The following is a 23,298-nucleotide window of genomic DNA, read 5'->3' on the forward strand; positions in this document are numbered from 1 at the left end:
CCCCGCCTCCTCCCACTACCATGCACACCCCCAGCGTGAGCACCAACCCCAGTCTGCTGCTCACACCAGTGTCAGCTCTTCCTTTGATGTCACTTCCTGGACCCATGCCGAGGACGAGCCAACGCTGGCATGAGCAGGAACTTGGTGTTGCTGCTTGCACCAGGAACATTAAAGAGATATGGGGGAAAGGAAGGGGCAGGGAAGGAACGGGTGTGGGAGGGGCACCACCAACCCAGGTGCCTCTCACCCTCACTAAACCACTTGTGCCATTTCTCTGGCCAACAGTAGTTCTCACACCTACATGAGTCACATTGTTTACCAGCTTTTGGTCACCTGTGTTCCTTTATAGACCCCCCTCTCTGAACAGTGCTGTGTTAGATCTTTTATACAGTATTATTACTTCGAACATGTACGTGTACAAGGAGCTTTCTGAGGTCCACACTTTGTCCTTGCTGCTGCATGTGTTGAAAAGAGCTGACTGGTTTAGGTTTTCAGTCCTTACGAGTCGTTTCTTCTGCTTCTCACATGCAAAGACCTTAGCCCTCACCTCCATGTCTCTCTTTTTTTTAAATCTATGTAGCTTCTCCAAAGGGCCCTAAAATCATGACGACACCAGCCAGAGCTCGTGTTGGGGACACCGTTCGGATTGCTGTCCATGGGTTTCAGGTAATCCACCTCAGTCAGTTCTCATTTATCTTAATATGTGCATGGCAAGGACTAGCATATTCATGACAACATCATTTAGCTGCGAGAATTACCTAAGGGGAGTATTGTGAAATAGAGACTTATGTTGGGGCAGTAAAACATTAGGACCGGACTTCCTCTTTTACATTCTATAGCCTCACTTGATTAATTTTTTTAATTAATATTTCAGAATTTAAGTATGAAGAATATCTTAGATATATAGCAAAATTTACAGAATCTTCCCATTCCAAAGTCATCATTTAATGACCAATAAGATGATTCTAGACAGAGGGTGAAAATCAGAGCAAACATAGATCTTTAGAAGGTGTTGTTGTGATGAACAGAATGCTCTAGATCAGGGATCTCAAAGTCCCTCCTCGAGGGTTTTCAGGATTTCCCCAATGAATATGCATGAGATCTATGTGCTTTGGGGAAATCCTGAAAACTCAACTGGATTGCGGCCCTCGAGGAGGGGCTTTGAGATCCCTGCTCTAGATGGAGTGTATGGGATCGGGTATTGAGCTAGAAATGCTGGAAGGCCTTACATCTTGATTTTGAAGACCAGAATCAAGAGTTTATAAACAATACGGCGAGTGATAGGGAGCCAGTGTGCATTTTTGAGAAGAGGGGTTACATGATCCAATTTCTTGGAGCTGATAATCAGCCTGATTGCAGTGTTTTGAAGGCAATGAAGGTCTTTTTGCCTGAGTTCCTTTTGTAGGGAGTTGCAGTAGTCTAACCGACTGAAGACTAGAGCATTGACTAGGATTTCAAAAGCTGAACAATGAAGAAGGGATCTGATTAAACAAATCATATAAAGTTTAAAGAAGCATTGCTGTACTACCTGGTGATCCAGTGGAGTATGAGACTGAGGAGCTAGGATTGAAGCAAGCTGCCTGCCTAATTTCTCAGGGTCAATATGAGTCATTGTTCTCCTAAGATAAGGAGAGCTGGGGAGAAGATATGGGAACAGGGCAAAGATGATAATGTAATGGTCAGAGCAAGGGAGAGTGTGTGACAGAAAAAGAGTCCATCTAAAGTCATGAGGAGAAATATTAGATCTAAGGTATGACCCTGGATGTGGTTGGCAGGTAATATGCTGCTCTGTCATGGCAAAAGAATTAAGTGTTTCAATAAAGATATGTAGTTGCTTCTTTTTGCCATGGCAGGGCAGGATGTTGCATATGACCAAAATTACCAAGGAGACAATGGAAATCCACAATTATGTTGGAAGGAAGGAGATTAAGATTCCCTAAGACAATGAGAGGGCAACATGGAACTATAAGTGAGAATTCATCAAGAGAGGCAGTAGTATCAGTCAATCAGGCATTGCAGAATGCTATTTTTCTGTACAAACTGGAAAGATTGTTCTTTCCCCTTATGCCAGGGGTGTCAAAGTCCCTCCTCGAGGGTTTTCAGGATTTCCCCAATGAATATGCATGAGATCTATTAGCATACAATGAAAGCAGTGCATGCAAATAAATCTCATGCATATTCATTGGGAAAATCCTGAAAACCCTACTGGATTGCGGCCCTTGAGGAGGGACTTTGACACCCCTGCCTTATGCTGAAGAATCCAACCTAAGATCATCGGGATTGTAAAAACTGTCATCCAGTAGCAAATTTGCCTACTTTAACTAAACATGATTGAGGTGATAGCTGTTGATCAATTGCAGGCATATTTAGGTCTCCATCAGTTCCTGGACCCAATGCAATCTGGGGTTCGTTCACAGGGCTGTTGATGGACTATAAGACTCAGGGTATTGGACTATAAGACTCAGGGTATTTTTTAACGCAGCTGGACTTGTCTGCTGCATTTGATCTGGTCTACCAAAACTGTTTGTTAAACTGGAAGAGTTGGAATTATTGGTAAGGTACATACAGTACCTGGTTTGCCGATTTCTTAAAATGTAGATCAGTTCAGGTCAATTGGCATGGAGAACTATCTAAAGCAGTGGTTCCCAACCCTGTCCTGGAGGACCACCAGGCCAATTAGGTTTTCGGGATAGCTCTAATGAATATGCATGGAGCAGATTTGCATGCTTCTCACTTCCATTATATGCAAATCTCTCTCATGCATATTCATTAGGGCTAACCCGAAAACCCGATTGGCCTGGTGGTCCTCCAGGACAGGGTTGGGAACCACTGATCTAAAGAATGGAACATGATCCAGGGGGTACCTCAGGGGTCTCCCATCTCTCCCATTTTATTTAACGTGTATTTGAGTGGTTTTGGCAGGGTACTTTTCATACACAGATTGTATAGCTTGATTAATTCCTATGTGTCAGGATTTCGTTTCAGTTTATAATTTAATCAATAAGGTTTTTGAGATTAAATAACTGAGTGACATCCAATCAAATATCTTATGGGTGAGACACTCTCAACAGAGCATGATCCAACTGAATCTAAAATTGGCAGGATGGAAATCCCATTAAAATCAAATGTTGGGTATTATATTGGACTTCAGGATAACCCGGGTCTGCATATAAGTAATGTGGCCCAGAAATGTTTCCATGGGATAGAATTTTAGTTTCCCCAATAATTTAATCTTGAGTTTTCTCATTGATTGGTTCAATCTTTGGTTCTTACCACTATTGATTATTTCAATGTTCTATTTATGAGTCTTCCTAAGAAACAAATTTTTAGCTTACAGGCCATTGAAAATGCTGCGGCTAAATTAACTGTATACTGGAAATTTTATGATCATGTAACTCCTTATCTGATTAAGACATGGGGGAAGCCACTGCTTGCCCTGGATCGGTAGCATGGAATGTTGCTACTCTTTGGGTTTTGGCCAGGTACTAGTGACCTGGATTGGCTTTGTAAGAACGGGCTTCTGGGCTTGATGGACCTTTGGTCTGACCCAGTAAGGCTAATCTTATGTTCTTAGATGTTAGTACAGATTCACATGAACTTTTAACACACAGTAAATGCTATGCTAGCTGTTTAACTCAGTTTAATAAAAGAACCCCTGCAAGTGCATTTGGATTCTGGTAGGGACTTGTGACCTGGGCTGACCAGGACTCAGTTAGACTCCACGTGGCTTTTCTCTTCTTCCATTGTAAGAGATAGGGTTTGTTTTTGAGCCAGACCTCGGAAAACTGATATAGCCAGACAAGTATAGTATAGATTACAGGTGCAGAAAAACCACAAACCAAAACTCAAAACATACTTTTTAGCCTAGAAACTGCTGAAACTAGAAAAGGAACCTTTGGAACATCCAAATTCTTTCTTAAAAGAAGAAAAAATGAGAACTGGTCAAGATTAGCTGAAGAAAATCTTGTTATAATTTCTGCAGATTTTACACTGGGATATTTCAAGTAAAATGCAGCAACAATATTAAAAATGCCTTTGAATGATTCACAGGAAATTAAATGGAAAGATGTTACCTAATTCTCCCTTGGAACTTGTACATGGAAATGCTGAGGCCCTTCCGAATTCCTGTAATCACAGATTCTGTCGCTTCTGGTCTCTCTGGATCAGCTTTTACTGGCTGGCACTATGCCAGCCTTTCGCCTCAACCAGGCTCTCCCACCCCCAGCTTGCTCCCCCTTTCTCCCCCTCCATGATCCTGTCAGTCCCTTCTTCTTTGGTGACCAGCAGTTACTGGACTGTCTTAGCTTTCTGCTAGGATCATTTTTGTGCCAGCTCCCCACCTTCTCTGCTGATTGGCTGATTCTGTGGGAGCTTTGCCCCTCTTTTTCCACCAGGCGAACATGTAATCATTTCTGGCTAAGATTACGATCTGAACTATGAAACCAGGATGGTCCTTTCTTACAAGCCAGGCACTGACACTTCACAAACAGCTTCCTGACAACGGGGATTTGCTCTCCAGTGCCGTAAACAAATTGTATGGAAGAGCACACTGGACACATACACCCCCCCCCCCCCCCCCAGCTATGTCTTGTGTCGCCTACACACACTTCTGTGCATGTGGTGCAGGACACAAGTTTTGCAATTCCAATATTTCTGCAAAGGGCATCATTGCTATACCCATGTGAATGCCCAGGTGCTCATATGCACACAGTTTTCAACATGTCAGGCCTCTACTCTCTTTAATGCCAAGTCTGAGGTCACTGTTAGTGAGGATTTCTTCTCTTTACTGCAACATTAATGCAACCTTTTGGTCTTCTGTGCATTTCTCAGCAAATAAAGCTATTAGTTATTCAGGGCAAATGCATAGATTTAAATGTGCTGTAAGCTGGCGTTTAAGCAGGGCTTTGCCCATGGTTAGCTCATACAGCAAAGCCTAGCACCCGTTACCACCTCAGCCCCTCAGTATTATGGCCGAGGCTCAGAAGCAGCAGAAAGTTGGGAGACGGTTGAATGTCCTGTCAACAAACCCCATCCAGAAGATGAATGCATTAGAGCTAGGACTGTATTTAAAACGAAGGGATCTTTTTACTAAGCTGCGTTAGCATTTCTAGCACGCGCTACGCGACTAGAACTAATGCCAGCTCTTCTGGCAATTTATTGCATGCTATTCCACGCGTTAAAGCCCAAACCCGGCTTAGTAAAAAGAGCACTAAGATAATCGTAAAAGCATTTCCATAAGTAAAACTGTTTAAATAGCATTTCTGCAGAACTAGCTTTTTATAAAATTGATTTGCTCGTATTCTGGCAAATTGATGTGCTTAAATAGGAACAAGTTTACCCTGACTGAGCTATGGCGTTGTGGGCAGGAGGGCAGTGGTCACATTCATAATACAGAGGGTCAGATGGTGCCAAGAACACAGGAAGACGGATGAGCTAAATCATCTGTTAAGTCAAATTACGAATCTTCTATGATAAGAGAGAGAGTACAGTAACGTATAAATGTTTTTATCAAGATTGAGACCCGGTGACTGGAGCATTTGTGTCTGTAAAACAGCCAGTGGAAACGTGTACATTAATTTAGCAGGGTCACGTCAAAGGAGAAATGCGCACACACTTAGTTTTCCGTGTATATTTTCAAAATGAGTGTGTGTTTTTCTGCTTTGAAAATGACCCCCTGGGAAAATTGTCTGAAATAGTGGAAGCCGTGAAGAGGTGCAAAGTTGTCCTTTTCAGCAGCCAGAATGCCTGAGAATTTGCGTTTCTATGATAATGTTAAAAACTTTTCTTTTTTTCATCGCAGTCAATGTGTGATGTTAGATGATATTTTAGTGTTTTTAATGTCTTTGTTTCTAAAATGATTATGAAGGCGCTTACAATCTAAACAGCCAAGACAGACACACGGGATGTCATGGATTTAGTGAAGAGCAAAGCTTAATCTGCTGCCTGGATTGGAGGGCAGAGGGGAGGATGACCTGCTTTTTTCCACATGATATTCCCAAACTTTCCTGCCCTTCTTTGCCTATTTGTGTTCAGTTTTCTTTAGCCTGTGTATGTCCAATTTTCTTTGTCTGTTTTTATTGATTTTAACTATTGCCTCTTGTTTTTATTGTAAACCACTTTGATTTGACTTTTTTGTTAAAAATACCAGTATATCAAATAAAATAACCATAAGTGATGGAGAACAGAGGGAGAGGAGCTGAGGGACTCGGTGACTCCACAAGAGGAAAAGCACCACAATCCCAGCACATGTGTCTTACACTGGTGCAAAGCACTGGCCACCCCTCAGCCGCCTAGGTTTTAGGCGGATAATAAATATCTAAAATGAATAAATATAAAATGGACATTTTAAAAAATATAAATGGTCTAATTCTAAAAATGGCAATTTGAATAGCCCCAAGAATCAATTATCAACATTAATTAGCATCCATAAAGGGGGCGTGGCCGAGGCTAGGGCATTCCTGGCATTTATGCAAGAAGGAAGATCTGCGCATATTTTAGGTCTAAGAATTTGGTATAAATTCTTGTGCCTAGAATTAGGAGCAGATCCCCACATGAACTGCTGGTTTATAAACGGCGTCCAACTGAGCCTCACTCAGTGCAAAATGTTAGCAGCAATTTTTCAGCACTATAGGTAGAATTTTGCCCAAAATGTGTTTAGATTGGGGGGGGGGACTGCTTTTTGACATACAGCGTGCCTGTTAGCTTTTACAAAGTAATTGTAAGAAAGAAACAGATCAATATTTAAACTGCACAATTGGTGGATATCAGGGTCTGCCGCCCTCCACTGTTATCAGCATAAGACTTTCCCATGAACCTTTGCTGTTCTAAGTTATCCGGATTGGTTGTTTGTTTGTTTCTTTTGATTGAGATATACACGACCAGTACACAAAAGCAACAGCAACAAGGAGCTTTGCATATACATCATTGCTAAAACAGTCCAGCCCATAATCATGCCAACAGGTACAGTATAGCCTCTACCTTAAAGCTATTCCACCCTCCCCAAAGGCGAAGAGAACACTTAAAATCCAGAACATATCCACCCAGGTTAGCAGGGCTAAGTCCGTAAGCTAAAACTCTTCTGGATACGATCATAGCCAGGCTGATACATATTGTAGGTACTGCCAGTGTGTCCTCCTGAGCTCTCACTAGCAGGACACTGCATTTTCCACAAACTTGAGTAGAGACAGGTCAGAGTTCATCAAAGTTTTATTAATTTGGATGTTATAGGATATTATGGATTAGAAATGTTTTTTTCTTTTCTATTCAAATTGAGTTCTGGATAAAGGTGAGCCGGTTGATGTAGTATATCTAGATTTTCAGAAAGCTTTTGATAAAGTTCCTCACGAGAGGCTCCTGAGAAAATGAAAGAGTCATGAGATAGGTGGCAAAGTTCAGTTGTGGATTAGGAATTGGTTATCAGATAGAAAACAGAGGGTGGAGTTAAATGGTCATTTTTCTCAATGGAGGAGAGTAAACAGTGGAGTGCCACAGGGATCTGTACTGGGACCAGTTCTATTTAACTTATTTATAAATGATATGGAATTTGGAACAACAAGTGAGGTGATTAAATTTGCAGATGACGCTAAACCGTTCAAAGATGTTGAAACGCATGCGGATTGTGAAAAATTGCAGGCGGAACTTAGGAAATTGGAAGACTAGGCGCCCAAATGGCAGGTGTTTCAGTGTTTGTAAATAGAAACTTCCCTTCCCCCACCTGAATTCTCTTGATTCAGGGAAAGTCTTACTCTGGGGCTTTGGCTCAGCATAGCTTCACTCTTTTCTATCCCTTCCCCCAACCTTGTTCCTATTGGGGCTCAGGATACTGGCAGCCTTCTCAAACCAAGGAATAGAAGCTGGTTTATCTCCTAACATAGGAGCCGTACTGGTAATGTTTCATCGGCGTGTGCAGTGTGTCTGCCACAATATGTTGCCAATGTTGTAGCTTCTGTATCTGCCAATTCAGTGATACATGTTGTTTCCATTGAGCTGCAATCACAATACACACAGCTGTGAGAGCTAATTTTCATAAGCTGGATTCTCCCTGTTCCAAATCGAGCTCATGATGCCTTGAGGGAAGCACCTCCTTACCCAGTATCCTGGAAAGTTCCCCAAAACCCACAAACCTGAACACAATCCCACCATATATGTAGGTAGGACCCCACTCCCCCACACCCTCTTCAACAAAGTCCCTCATTTTCGGGAGACATATTGACGCATAAGTACCACCTACCCATTCTCTACAATCAATACAGCAATCCACAAAGAGGATACTTTGCACCATATAGTTTTCCAGGGAGATTGCATGACCCCAATCCCCCTTCCAAGCTTTCATGTAAGGTAAAGCCAGATTCTCCCTCATATTCAAACACTTATAGGTAGCCGAGAGAGCTCCGGCTATACATTTCTCAAAAGGGGTCTTTCCCTGAAGCAAGATTTTTTTCCCTTATTTGCAGGTTACCCATTTTCTACAGGTTTCGGGGCTTAGATGTCAGCCCAAACTTAGCTTGAAATTCCTCAAAGGGTCATACTCTACCCAGAGCAACATCACATAGCACACAGTAAATCCTTCGACTCCCAGAATGCGAAGACCAGTTGTCGGATAAACTAAACTAAACCTTAGGTTTGTATACCGCATCATCTCAACATTCGCAGAGCTCGACACGGTTAACAAGAATTAGGGTGGAAAGGAACTCCACTGGTGCTGAATATTGGCCTTCTCTGGATATTGGCCAACTTTCCCTCGGATCTTCCCAGCACTGTCATTATAGCATCAGGGTGGGGGTGGGGGGAGTCTGTGGTCATTATCAGTGACTCAACTGGTCAGCAGCATTTATCCAGTAACAGCAACAGGTGCTCAACTAGTTTCTTTTCAAAACTGACTGAAAATGTTTTACTTTTCAGCAATTTAGGAGGGTAATTTTTGAGGTATGTTACTGCCACAATGCATATTATTTGTCACTTAGAGTGGATAAAAATCAATGATATTTTTTTAAATCAAAAAGATTGGATTTGATTTATTTAAATTGGAATTTTTAAATAAAATGCTTTTTTCAGGAAAAATCTATCTATAGATAGTTTTCTACTTAAGATTCATTATAGTCCAAAAGTTATTCATCATGAAATCAGGATTAGTTTTAATTATGTAGCATGAGGGCTGTGTATATTCATGCAATGTTTAAATTTTTGGGTAAATGAATTCCACTAATCCATTCATAACATCACAGGCATGATTTAAATCAGGTCTTTCTGCCTAGTGATTTAAATCCACCCTGTCACTTAACATGTGTTAAATTAATGTGTGATATGGTTATAAGGTACTTCAAGATACAAAGTAATGACATGCAACACATGCAGAGCAGCTCATTTTTATGCAAAATGCATAAACTCTGATGTCATTTTGGCCTGACCCCCCACTAGACCCCAAGGGATGGGGGAGAGTCTTTGGGGTAAGTGAATTTGATTAGAGGGAACTGTGAGAATGAAATCCTGAAGATATATGAACTGCAGGATAGAAACATAGAGTATGATGGCAGAAAAGGGCTGTCAGCCCAACAAGTCTGCCCACTCGAATAACGCACCCCCCTAAGCACTTCCTCAAAATGAACCCACATGTTTATCCCATTTATTCTTAAAATTGAGCACGTTGTTGGCCTCAACTACCTGAAGTGGAAGATTATTCCATCGATCAACCACCCTTTCGGTGAAGAAATACTTCCTAGTGTCACCATGAAATCTCCCACCCCTGATTTTTAGCGGATGCCCTCTTGTAGCTGTAGGTCCTGTGAGGAAAAAGATGTCTTCTTCCACCTCAATACGGCCAGTAACATATTTGAATGTCTCTATCATGTCTTCCCTCTCTCTGCGTTCCTCGAGAGTGTATAGCTGCAGCTTACCTAGGTGTCCTGGAGTCCTGAGACCATCCTAGTGGCCATTCGCTGAACCGATTCTATTCTCAGCATATCCTTTTGATAGTGTGGCCTCCAAAATTGAACACAATATTCCAGATGTGGTCTCACTATGGACCTGTACAGCAGCATTACCACTTCGGGCTTTTGGCTGACAAAACTTCTCCGGATGCAACCCAGCATTTGTCTAGCCTTGGATGAAGCTTTCTCCACTTGATTGGCCGTCTTCATATCTTCACTAATGATTACTCCCAGATCCCGTTCTGTAACGGTTCTAGTTAAGGTCTCACCGTTCAGAGTGTAGGTTCTACATGGGTTTCCGCTACCAAGGTGCATAACTTTACACTTCTTGGCATTAAAACTCAGTTGCCAAATAGTAAACCATTGCTCCAATAAAAGTAGGTCCTGTTTCATAGTGTCGGGCAAAGAACCTCCACCTACTACATTGCATAATTTAGCATCATCGGCAAATAATGCAATTGTACCCTGAAGTCCCTGAGGCAGATCCCATACGAAAATATTAAATAGGATTGGACCCAGGACCGATCCCTGCACATCAGGACTGTCCAGGAATAGAGTGTGATTTTACAAGAATGAAAGATTAGATTCTTACCTCTGCTAATCTTTCTTGAAAAGCCAAGCTCTGTTCCTGGAACTCACCCTGGGGATTGCTGATTCGCCAATTGTCTGCCGTAACAAGTCCAGGTTAGCTGGACTTCTGGTTTACTGACCAGCCTTTTTTCAGAGTACCATGTCTTTGCCTTGGGGGGGGGGGTCTTTTGTTTTAGCGCCCCCTTCTGTCAGTGCAGTTTATTTCAGGTTTATACTGTTTATTAACCTGTTTCAATTCCATCTGATTGGTTTGATATTTCATGTTATGAGCATATTAGACTGATTTGTTGGAGAGTTTCCTCGTGCCCCTCCCTTTGTCTGTGTCTTCTACAGGTGACTGTCTGAGGTAAGAGGGGAGATATTGAAAACATTATATAAATGAGGGTTCTTACAAGCTGTCTGGTGACCATAGATGCATAACCCACTTGTCTAGGAATAGAGTGTGGATTTACAAGAAAGAAGATTAGCAAAGGTAAGAAGCTAATCTTTCGTTCTACTTGTATTTTAAAATGTTGCTCTTATTTGATGGTTCTATGAATTGTGAGTCACTGAAAATTCAGTCTCTTGGCATAAGATACATTTTTTTAAATAAAAGAAATAGGAATAGAATTATTTTTTTAAAAAAACCTGTTTGGACTGGTACAGTGAGCAGATAGGACTTTTGCCTCCTGAATCTGACATGCCTGCAAGTCCAGAGGGACTGCAAAAGTAGCTTGTGCTAAACTGGATTTCTTTTCTGTATTGCCCTAGAGTGAAGTTTTCCCTGAGCCCTTGTTCACCTGGACCCGAGTGGGTGGCCGGTTACTAGATGGCAGTTCAGAGCACGATGGGAAGGAATTAGTCCTGGAACGGGTCCCAGCAGAGCTCAATGGTTCCATGTACCGCTGCACTGCTCAGAACCCCCTGGGATCCACAGACACCCACACCAGGCTTATCATCTTTGGTACGAATTCGTTTGGGGTTGCAGTTGAAAGTACCAAGATGGCATTTCGCTTATATCCTTTCTGAGAAAGCTGCTTCAGAATGAAAGGACACACGGCTGTGGGTGCTTGCCCATTCCTAATCTCATCTGATTATGTTGTCCAGCAAGGTTAAAGAAGCTACTTTGGGAGTTAACTGCTTTCAGAAACTTCTCCTCAACTGACGGTCTAAATTTGCCCTCCTAAATTCAGAAGGTGGTCAATGCTGGTGGGTAAGAGATGGTGCCAGAAATGTTTCTAGAAAAGTTGTTAGCTGGGCATTACTGGTACAATTATCACCAACCCACCTGGCAAATTCATTTCAGCTTCCATTTTAGAGTGATCATAGCCTAATTTAGCACATAAGTTTATTAAATATTTTTTGTGCTTTGTGCCAAAGCAGTGCCAAAGCAGTCAAAATGTACTAATTCCTCCCCCTTCTCTAGTTAGTGCAGAATTGCCAGTTTTGTGTGATATAGTCAGTTAACTTGCTTGAGTACCCGAATAAATTAATGTAAACCATTCTGAACTCCCCTGGGGAACGGTATAAAAAACTGAATAAATATATAAATAACTTTTAGACATGAATATTCAGTGGACTTAACTGGTTATCTCACACCAAATATAACCGGTTAACCCTGCGTGATTTAACTAGCCAGAGCTGTTTCTGGTCAGTTAAATGACTTTGAATATTGACCCTCATGTCTTAAAGGTAGCCCACGTTGACACAACTTCCCCCCTAAATATGAAGAGTGTTGGCCTCTGGTAACCAACCAGAGCTGAGATTGTGATATCATAATGCCTCATTCCACCAATGCCTAAGAGTCGACCTTCATCAGTGATGTCACAATGGTTTCATTGTCCTGTACTTGGCTCCCTTTTATTACAAAGAGAAGTGATTTACATTTCTTTTTTTCTTGAATTAAGGAGGGAAGTTATCAACATGGACTTTTGTTAAGATATGCTTTTACTGATGATCCAGGTTATTCGTAACTAGGTTTCATTACATAAAGTGAGACCTGTTCTAAAACAAGATATCTTAATGGAAGCCCACGTTGAAAATACCCCGTATTGCTTTCATTGGAGACGTTTTTAAACTCTCTACAAAGAGCCAAATTAGACATATACCAGTAATATAGCTGTGTTAGAAAAATGTATGATTTTTTTATTCTTCTGGAACATGTAGGTAAAATGTGGATAAAATGTTATCTTCTCCAGAGCAGCTCCTTGAAATGTGACCTTTTGGAAAATAATTCTGATTCTTAGTTTATTCTTCCTAAAACTGGGAGAACAAATTTCACAGCTCATTTTATCTGTGTCAGTTGCGGGCAAACTCTGTTTCAGGACACGTGTGCGCTTTTAGCCAGGTTTAAATAGGCATTTCTGGAGATTGTATCTGAAGATAATGTTTGAGAGCATTTAGAGGTGTAAAGGGTGAGGGGCTCCCCATCAAAAGAGGGAAGGGTTAAGTCTTGGAGGGAATTCCAATTTTCAGCATTGTGCCCACTATTTTCATTTCCTGTCCACACATAATGGCAGTGGCTACACCTGCAGTTCAATGAGGAAATCAGTAGGTGGTCTCATTAAACTTAGCTTCAGCTATGCTACGTTGGCTTGATAATTAAGTCTAATACTACAACTGTTCAATCAGCATCTGGCCTAATCATAATAATGTAGTGTATAAAAGTATTTATCTATGTATTTGTTTTATAGAGAACCCTAATCTTCCACGAGGAACAGATGATTCAAATGGTGAGTCCAGACCAGACCATCAGCATCGTCATATGTGTGTTCTTTGTGAGGCCACTTTTACGAAGGGCTGAATGAATTCATAACCACCTACTCTCACATTTCTACGTGGTTTACAAATATCCATCTCAAAGCATGAGCTGGGCTTTCATAATTAAACCCTTGTATATTGCTTGCCATTGGCCACAGAGAAGGGGCACAAGTCACGTTGCTGGACTCAGTGGACCTGGATCTCATCCTGCATGGCTTCTCTTATCATTTGATGTAATTTTCTCTTTTGAAATGTTTTTTTTCCATGGATTGATTGAAGAAACTCATTCTGGATTCTTACAGGGTTAATTTGGTAGAGGTTTATCCAGGCAACTTTGTCCTTGATCTTGTACCGACTGTTGAAATATTTTACTAGAACAGAAGAGGTAGCACCAGGGGTCATTTAAGGGCAACAGTTTTAACTAACTGGCCAACAAATGTTGTCTGAACACTGTGGCCACATAAGAGCTCTCGAGTTAACCAGAAGCCTTTCTCCAATTAACTTCGAAATGGATGTTCAGCTCAAACTTTACCCCAGATAGCTGGCTAAATGTTGACTTGGTATCACTGGACTGAATGTTGCTTTCAAGCAATCTTACATGCCACATGTATGCTTTCAGGCTAACAGCCCCACCAGTGACTTCACACATGTGTGTGCATGTCTGCTTGATATGTTCCTGCAGGACAGCAAAAACTTAGCAGCACCTTTCAGATCCCTGAACAAGGGACACTTTGCTCCTTTGCAGTTGAAAAGAATTTGTAATTTAGAAATTTCAACTCTTGTGCCTCCCTCTCAACCCTCCTGAAATTTGGCTCGTTCTTATTCTGTGGAAATGGTCATTCTGCTAGGCAACTAATATTCTGATCGGAGATGCAGAGTGATACTGACCTTCCCTCTTGGGAAGGTGGTATCTCCTGTTTCTTCCAGACCGGCATTCTCTCTGCCATGGTTAACAGTCTGGGGGGGGTCCAAAGCACTGCATCTATGAAGGGCCAGGTTCTGTAAACGGCGCCTAAATCTCAATTAGGCTCCATTTAAAGAACCACCTACCAGAAAACGTAAGCGTCTGGAACGTAGGCCAGGATTTTACTAGTGTAGATTGCAGACGTCTAAGTTCATTAGTGAATGTGTTTATCGGCACCTAAGCCCCATTCTACTCTTAACCACACCCACGCTGTTGAGTCCTGCTGTAGACGCGATTTTAGTGCCTTACGGCACCTACTTTTTTAAATGAGTTTTTAATAGGTTTTAAACGACACGGTCAATTACCACTCCGATTAAAGCCAACTAAACTAAACCTTGAGTTTGTCTACCGCATCATCTCCATAAAGATAGAGCTCGACACGGTTTACAGGTAAATTCAATAAATGAGGGAAGGACATAATAAGAAATTAGGTTATGAAGAGAATAGCTAGCTTTACGTTTTGGAGAAAAGCCAGGTTTTCAGATGCTTTCGGAATAATTGGAATGAGCCTAGGTACAGCAGCGGGGCAGGGAGGTTATTCCAAATCTCAGTGAATTTGAAGAAAAGGGATTTCCCTAATTTACCTGCATACAATGATGCCTTTTAACGAGGGGAAAGATAGTTTGAGTATATGGGCGGATCTGGTAGAGTCAGGTCTCAAAGAATTCCAGGAGAGTGGGATTAGGGGAGGAAGAATGCCATGTAGGATCTTGAAAATTAGGCAGGTACATTTAAAGTGAATTCTAGAAATCACCGGAAACGAGTGAAATTTTGACAGAAGCGGGGAAACATGATCAAATTTGCTTTTTGTGAAGATCAACATGTCTGCAAGAATTTAAATACTGCAAGGTGGGAAAAATGATAATTTTCTAGAACATGCCATGTCACATGCACTTTTGCAGGTTTTTGGGTGTCATTTTGTTTCTTCACGACTATCCATAGGAAGACTGGGTGGGGGGGGAGAGGGGTTGTGATTCCTCAGTGAAATATACCAGGGATTTCCAACATGGAAGCATGCTGAAGGGTTTTTAAGAAACATCTGGTTCTCTTTATCTTATGGTGTTTAAATTAAGAACAAGGGATCAGTCCTGTTGCATCAGTTAAAACGTTACTGTCCATGACTGTCTTGCCCCCAGGTTTTGTCTTCTTTGTGTAAAGAAAGAATTGTCTGTAGAGTTTTGTTTTCCATGTATGCTGAAAAGATGATTTTGCTATTTAGAGCAATCTGATTTTCTTTTTTCTACTTTCTACCTATGACCTAGCAACTCCCCCTTCCCTTCCCTTCCCGATCTACCTTAGCACCTTTATGGGCAACCCCAGCGATATGCACATCCATTGCTTGTGCCAGACCTGTAGGTTTCCCTCTGCTGTGTTCTGCTCATGCTGACATCACTTCCTGTTTCTGTTCTGATGGGAAGCAGCAAAGGGAACCCTGTGAGGTTGGTTTAGGTAGCAAATGTGTATTGCTGGAGGGGGGGAGCTGGCAGGCCATAGCCAGGAGGCAAATGTTAGATGTGGGAGTGGACTAAGGGAGAGAGTTGAATTACAAGGGGAGAAGGGGAGAATTTAGGAAGGCCCACCTATCTTAACTGTGGGCCCACCCAAAATCACAGGTCTGGCTTTGCTAGAGATTGTACTAGTCTGGATTGACAACTCCAGAACACACTTTTACTATGTTGTTTTCTAAGATCTTGCCCCACAGGATTTCTCTAGACGCTTCAGTGAGGTTTGCAAAAATTGTGAGTTTTGTTTTGTGTATGACCATCCTAACTCTGATGCATCTTTTTCCCTTTTGTTTAGGCTCAGTTTCCAGCCACAAAACTCACAGATTAGTTTGGACGCTCCTCTTAACAGTGATACTGAAAGCTACGTGAAAGTGGGACCTTCCCTTCATCCCTCCATCAATCTGTTTATGCTTTTCTTTTCTAAAGTACTTTCAATCTTGTTATCTGTGTCTTGGCTTCCTTGGTCGAATAAATAAAAATTAAATTCCCTCCCCCAAGTAAATGAATGTGTGTCCCTCACATTATCTTAGAAGTTGGTGCCAAATGGTCAAACTTGAGTTGGATACCATGAAGACTGTGAAAGTCGTAACCACTTCCAGTCAATACTACTTATAATGCAAATTTACATGGGCTACCTCATTTATATGCAAATCTCTCTCATACATATTCATTATGGGCTTGCTAGGTGTCTCCTGAGAACTCAGTTGAGAATCACCAGTCATAGTCGCACAAGTTTGCAAAGTCTAATTCTACCCAAACCCTTAGATACTGAGCTCCAACACATTATAAAAACCTGGTCTTAACACCAAACCAAATCCTTCCTGAATTAAATCACCAATATTTCAAAAAAATATAAAAATCCAGCCCTCATCCATTTGTTATGAAGAGTGAGATTTAATTAAACTCTCCTTTGTGCATTATGCAGATGTGACACTGGGAAAGTTCTGGTAGGTGCATTTACTGTACAACAGAAATCCTGGTTAGGCAAGTTCTTCCCTCCAGGGTCATATCTTGGACCAATTTTGGGCTATTTGATTCCATCACAGATATCCAGAGAAATCTCACGCTAGTGTTCATGTTTAACTTGTCATTTACCCTACAACAGTGATTTTCAACCCAGTCCTTCTGGCCAGTTTTTCAGGATGCCTGTGACAAATGAGAGAGATTTGCATATATTGGAAGTGGTCCTTGCAGATTCATTGTGGATATGCTAAAACCCTGACTGGCTAGGTGTGTCTAAGGACTGGATTGAGTATTCTTGTAATACGTTTTGTATTCACTGCTCCTCTTTCCCCAGATCCAGGAAAGATAATTTAACTCCCTTTCCCTTTTGCAGATGACACTAAACTGTTCAAAGTTGTTAAAACGCATGCAGATTGTGAAAAATTGCAGGCGGACCTTAGGAAATTGGAAGACTGGGCGTCCAAATGGCAGATGAAATTTAATGTGGACAAATGCAAAGTGATGCACATTGGTAAAAATAACCTGAATCACAGTTACTGGATGCTAGGGTCCACCTTAGGGGTTAGTGCCCAAGAAAAGGATCTGGGTATCATTGTAGACAATACGATGAAACCTTCCGCCCAATGTGCGGCAGCAGCCAAAAAAACAAACAGGATGCTGGGAATTATTAAAAAAGTGGATGGTTAATAAGACTAAGAATGTCATAATGCTCCTGTATTGCTGCATGGTGCGACCTCATCTGAAGTATTGCGTTCAATTCTGGTCTCCTTATCTCAAGAAAGATATAGTGGCACTAGAAAAGGTTCAAAGAAGAGCAACCAAGATGGTAAAGGGGATGGAACTCCTCTCGTATGAGGAAAGACTAAAAAGGTTAGGGCTCTTCAGCTTGGAAAAGAGACGGCTGAGGGGAGATATGACTGAAGTCTACAAAATCCTGAGTGGAGTAAAACAAGTGGATCGATTTTTCACTCTGTCAAAAATTACAAAGACTAGGGGACACTCGATGAAGTTACAGGGAAATACTTTTAAAACCAATAGGAGGAAATATTTTTTCATTCAGAGAATAGTTAAGCTCTGGTACGCGTTGCCAGAGGATGTGGTAAGAGCGGATAGTGTAGCTGGTTTTAAGAAAGGTTTGGACAAGTTCCTGGAGGAAAAGTCCATAGTCTGTTATTGAGAAAGACATAGGGGAAGCCACTGCTTGCCCTGGATTGGTAGCATAGAATATTGATACACCTTGGGTTTTGGCCAGGTACTAGTGACCTGTATTGGCCACCATGAGAACGGGCTACTGGGCTTGATGGACCATTGACCTGACCCAGTAAGGCTATTCTTATATTTGACAATGTCCCTCAATAGCAGTCTCAGATTTTCTGCCCCCTTTAGCGACACCCCTGCTCCTTTCAGAAGATGCTCTTTAGAGCATCTGGCAGTAACTCGTTTATGGTATATCTCTGTCTGAGGACTTGCAGAAGTCATATCCAATAAACTGATTTCATGAGGGAAACAGAATGAGCTAATTTCATGGTGACATCATTTATTCACTCTGTTTCCGGAGGTTTGTTACTGGACGTGTTCAGCTTCTCAAATGAATATTTACTTTCTGTTAGCCACTTTTTAATCATGAGGATGGCTCTGATCCCATTGAGATGTGAGCTTAGCAGATCATTTCTCCCAGCTCTGTTTGGAGCCAGTGCTAATCTGCTGCAATCTGAAAGAATTTCCCCTGTTGTGAATGCCATTTTCAAAGGGGCTTTGAGTATTTTGGAATATTCATGACTGAGATTTTGTTTTATTCCTGCTACCTATATCAGCCCCTTACAGGAAGATGCTCTTTCTCTGCTCAATAGCATTTATGTACAGAAAAATTAATGGATTTAAAATTGCTGTAATGGTTACTCGTATGAACGCCTCATCATGGACTCTGCAATCATCTCTGCTTTCCCCAATGTCAACCTTGAAAAGGATGTGTAAAATACCCCCCCCCAATAATAATAAAATATATACATATATAAAATTCTAGGAACAAACATAGAACACCAGTTAACAAAACAATAAAAAAAACCTGGAACCTTCTATAAGCTTTGTTACGCAATTAACATGGGGTTTTCAGTGATAGACCAGAATGCAGGACTGCACCAAAGTCTGCAGCAGTAGCAAGAGAGCGTTTGCTGCTTAACATGGGAGTGGGTGGGGTCAGGGCGAGACCTGGGCAGTGGAGGTGTGGTCAGCTGGACCAACCAGAGTCCAATTGTTACTGTGCTCTAACTCTGTGTTTGCCCACAGCACAACCAAACGGACTGCCACCTCGAGAGGAGATAGTAAGTTGAGCTGCACTACTGGCAATCCAGTATTTTGGCTGTTGTCAGTTTAGGATCGAGAGTCCTCTAAAAATTAATAAATAACCTGCAAGTGTACTGCCATGGGAGCACACCCTCCCCACCTATCTCCCTGGGATGCAATCTCTCTCACCCCCACTGGAGATCTCCCTGCCATCCCCTGACATACTAATCAGTACTAGAAAGCTCACCTCCATCCCCATCCTACCTGCTCTTTCACACACACCCCACCAATCCAGCCACCCCTGAACGCAAAGCCTGCCCTCATCCTCAAACCCCACCCTGACCAACATTCTCCCCCCTCCTCCCCAATAAATTTGTGAGCGATATTGCCAAAGGATTTGAAAGAAAAGTATGCCACCTTTATGCAAATGGCACAAAGTAAAACCTAAGAAGAAGTGACACAGCAATGAGAAGCTTGGGTTATTGCTTAGTAGTTGAACGTTAATCTGAAGACATGTAGGGCAATGCACTTATAGAAATCCAAAAGAGTTGTTTGCGATAGGAAGAGAGAAGCTGAGATGGACCAGGAAAGAGACCTCAAGGTGAAAGATTCTCAGACTCTAAAGATGGTGAAACAAGACAATGGTCAAAAGCAGAAGGATGCTTGGCTGTGCTAAGGGCAAAACCAGCAGAAACAAAAGGAGGTTAGAATGCCTCTGTAGAAATCATTGGCGAGAGACTACTATGTTCAATTTTGGAGGCTGTATACTGTATTACTTGCCAAGGAATAAAAAACTCAAAGCTGTTCTTAAGAAAGTGACCAAAATAGTACGAGAATGATCCAGAAGTATGAGCAGATACTTGAAGCCTTAAATACGGAAACCCTGGAGAAGAGGAAGGACCATTCAATGAAATTCAGGGGACACTCCAGGAAATTACATGGAAATACATTTAAAATAAATAAGAGGAACTCATTGCCAGAGAATATGGTTAAGCGGTTAACGTAGCTGGGTTTAAGAAAGGTTTGGATAAGTTCTTGGAGGAAAAGGTCCATCGTCTGCTATTTAGACAGACATGGGGGAAGTCACTGCTTGCCCTGGATTGGAAGCACGGAATGTTGCTACTTTGCTACTCTTTGGGGATTCCGCATGGAATGTTGCTACTCTTTGGGGATATCGCACGGAATGTTACTACTCTTTGTGGTTCCAGAATCTTGCTAATCTTTGCTAGATGGATCACTGGTCTGACCCACTATGGCCATTCTTATAACAGGGGAGATATGCTACAGACATTTAAATTCTTGAAAGAGATTAAAGGAACAAAACAAGCTTGAACTGGGCAGGTGGCACCTCGACACTCTCCTTTCATCCCACACACTCTACTGCACAGTATCAGCTCCCGATAAATCACCTACGAAGAAGAGTGGATTCATTATAACCACAGCATCGCACTACTTACATGTGTTAACCACAGTTTACAGTATCATACAATTACATAAATGAATCCTTGTAAATATTCTGTCAAGTTCAGTGGTTCCCAACCCTGTCCTGGAGGTCCCCCAGGCCAATCGGGTTTTCAGGATAACTCTAATGAATATGGAGCAGATTTGCATGCCTGTCACTTCCATTATATGCAAATCTCTCTCATGCATATTCATTAGGGCTAGCCTGAAAACCCGATTGGCCTGGTGGTCCTCCAGGACAGGGTTGGGAACCACTGATTTAGATTATTTCAGGGCTGGGGGTTTCCCCTTTTGAATCACTCAGCTCCCAATATTTCTGCCCTGCTGGGCATAGACTGTAGAAATGCCAGTGTACAAGCATCACTTCTCTTATCAGGGGTTGCCATAAAAGCACATTCCCATCCTTTGCTTGATCCCTTCAGCCCCTCCCATCTCGTCAAACTCTGGGGTAGGCACCACAGTCCTTCTGGTTTTCTGGCACTGGCCGCCCTATGTTGAACATAAGAACATAAGAAGTTGCCTCCACTGGGTCAGACCAGAGGTCCATCTCGCCCAGCGGTCCGCACCCGCGGCGGCCCATCAGGTCCACGACCTGTGAAGTGGTTTCTGAACACCTCTACAACCTACCTCAAGTTCTATCTGTACCCCTCTATCCCCTTATCCTCCAGGAACCTATCCAAACCCTCCTTGAACCCTTGTACAGAGTTCTGGCCTATCACATCCTCTGGAAGTGCGTTCCATGTGTCCACCACCCTCTGGGTAAAAAAGAACTTTCTAGCATTTGTTCTAAGCCTGTCCCCTTTCAATTTCTTCGAGTGACCCCTAGTGTTTGTGGCTCCCCACAGTTTGAAGAATCTGTCCTTATTTACTTTCTCTATGCCCTTTAGGATTTTGAAGGTTTCTATCATGTCCCCTCTAAGTCTCCTCTTCTCCAGGGAGAACAGACCCAGCATTTTTAACCTGTCAGCGTATGAAAAATTTTCCATACCTTTTATCAGTTTAGTCACCCTCCTCTGCACTCCCTCAAGTACCGCCATGTCCTTCTTGTGGTACGGCGCCCAGTACTGCACACAGTACTCCAGGTGCGGGCGCACCATTGCGCGATATAGCGACATGATGACTTCTTTTGTCCTGGTTGTGATACCCTTTTTGATGATGCCCAGCATTCTGTTTGCTTTCTTTGAGGCTGTCGCACACTGCGCCGATGGTTTCAGTGATGTGTCTACCATCACCCCCAGGTCCCTTTCAAGGTTACTCACCCCTAGTAGTGTTCCCCCCATTTTGTAGCTGAACATCGGGTTCTTTTTCCCTATATGCATGACCTTGCATTTCTGTACGTTAAAACTCATTTGCCACTTGTTTGCCCAGTCTTCCAGTCTAGTTAGGTCCCTTTGCAGGTCTTCACAGTCTTCCGTGTTTCTAACCCTGCTGCAGAGTTTGGTGTCATCAGCAAATTTGATAACCTCACATTTTGTCCCCGTCTCCAGATCGTTTATAAATATATTGAACAGTAGAGGTCCCAGCACCGACCCCTGCGGAACTCCGCTCGTGACCCATTGCCAGTCTGAGTATTGGCCTGCCACAGATCTTTGACATCATCCATATCACTGCTACGTAGCATGTGACAAAACTTCACATCTGATCACTCTTAAGCTTGATTTGGTTTAAACATACAGCTTTGTGCTCTGTCGGGCTAGGACCCGCCACCCCCTTGCTTACTGTGGTCTCCCCAATTCTCCTACACATAGCGGTGACCATTCTTTAATTTGGGTATTCAATAAAGCCTAGGGATAGATAGTTGTGTCAACCTTGAAATACTTATTTGTTTTGAAAGTGATACATTTGCTGAAGCCAACCTTACAAATACCTTGAAGGTTTCAAGGTTTATTAAATATTTGATGAATCGCTGAATCTGTTTACAAAGCGATGGACATAATTATAAAATAGGATAGAATTAAAATATAAATACAAAATACATGAACATTGAGATTAAGACAAGACAGACATTAGTTGGAAGGGGAGGAGGGTAAAAAGATACATCTGTTATATCGAGAAAGACAAATAAGGGAAAAAACAAAAGGAAACAGGGTAATTAATAAAAAATATCATAAAATCAAAAAGTTTAAATGTTAAAAGCATCTTTAAAAAGGTGTGTTTTCAAGGATTTTTTAAAAGAAGAGATATGTTGAGGCAAAGAGTTCCATCATTGGGGACCGATTACAGATCTTCGTGTGCCTATTATTTTTAGAGAAGGAACAACTAATAGATTTTGAAACGATGATCTGAGTGCACTTTCTCCTGTGACATCCATCCCAGTTCTCTATCCCATGGCAATATATTTATGAATATATTTATATACAGTGGTTCCAGAAGCATGCTCATATATCAAAGCAAATTGCCCCATAGAAAATAATGGAAACCCAGACGATTCGTTCCACAACCCAAACTACTGAAGTATTTAATCAGCAAAGCAATAAAGCAAAACCTCCACTTAAGAAAGCTGCAACGTTAAATTCCTGCTGGCACCTTTAGTTGGGAATTGGAGGAAGAAACAAACTCTAATGTAGCACACTGCACCTGCTCCGTGCAGTGAAGATGAGGTTTGGCAACAGCTGGCCACCGTATTACTTTATTATTATTAGGATTTTTATATACCGCCTATCAAGGTTGTCTAAGCGGTTTTTACAATCAGGTACTCAAGCATTTTCCCTCTCTGTCCCGGTGGGCTCACAATCTCTCTAACGTACCTGGGGCTATGGAGGACTGAGTGACTTGCCCAGGGTCACAAGGAGCAGCGCTGGATTTGAACCCACAACCCCAGGGTGCTGAGGCTGTAGATCCAACCACTGTAGACAACCAGCTGGAG

At 42.0% G+C, this 23,298-nt stretch overlaps 1 protein-coding gene across 3 annotated transcripts in view; it reads left to right on the plus strand.

Moving 5' to 3' along the window:
* Window positions 1–16,215, plus strand: part of IGSF21 (immunoglobin superfamily member 21) — a 298,172-nt gene extending 281,957 nt beyond the window's left edge. For 2 of the 3 annotated variants that reach the window (XM_033921577.1, XM_033921576.1), the window contains 4 exons: window positions 581–666; window positions 11,268–11,460; window positions 13,190–13,228; window positions 16,021–16,215. In XM_033921577.1, coding sequence (XP_033777468.1) covers window positions 581–666; window positions 11,268–11,460; window positions 13,190–13,228; window positions 16,021–16,094 — 392 coding nt within the window. In that variant the 3' untranslated portion in view covers window positions 16,095–16,215. The remainder of the gene's footprint in view (window positions 1–580; window positions 667–11,267; window positions 11,461–13,189; window positions 13,229–16,020) is intronic. The other variant, XM_033921578.1, reaches the window with a different exon arrangement.
* The last annotated feature ends 7,083 nt before the right edge of the window (window positions 16,216–23,298 follow it).

This window comes from Geotrypetes seraphini, chromosome 15 (assembly GCF_902459505.1).
Source record: "Geotrypetes seraphini chromosome 15, aGeoSer1.1, whole genome shotgun sequence".
In the NCBI taxonomy this organism is placed as follows: Eukaryota; Metazoa; Chordata; class Amphibia; order Gymnophiona; family Dermophiidae; genus Geotrypetes; species Geotrypetes seraphini.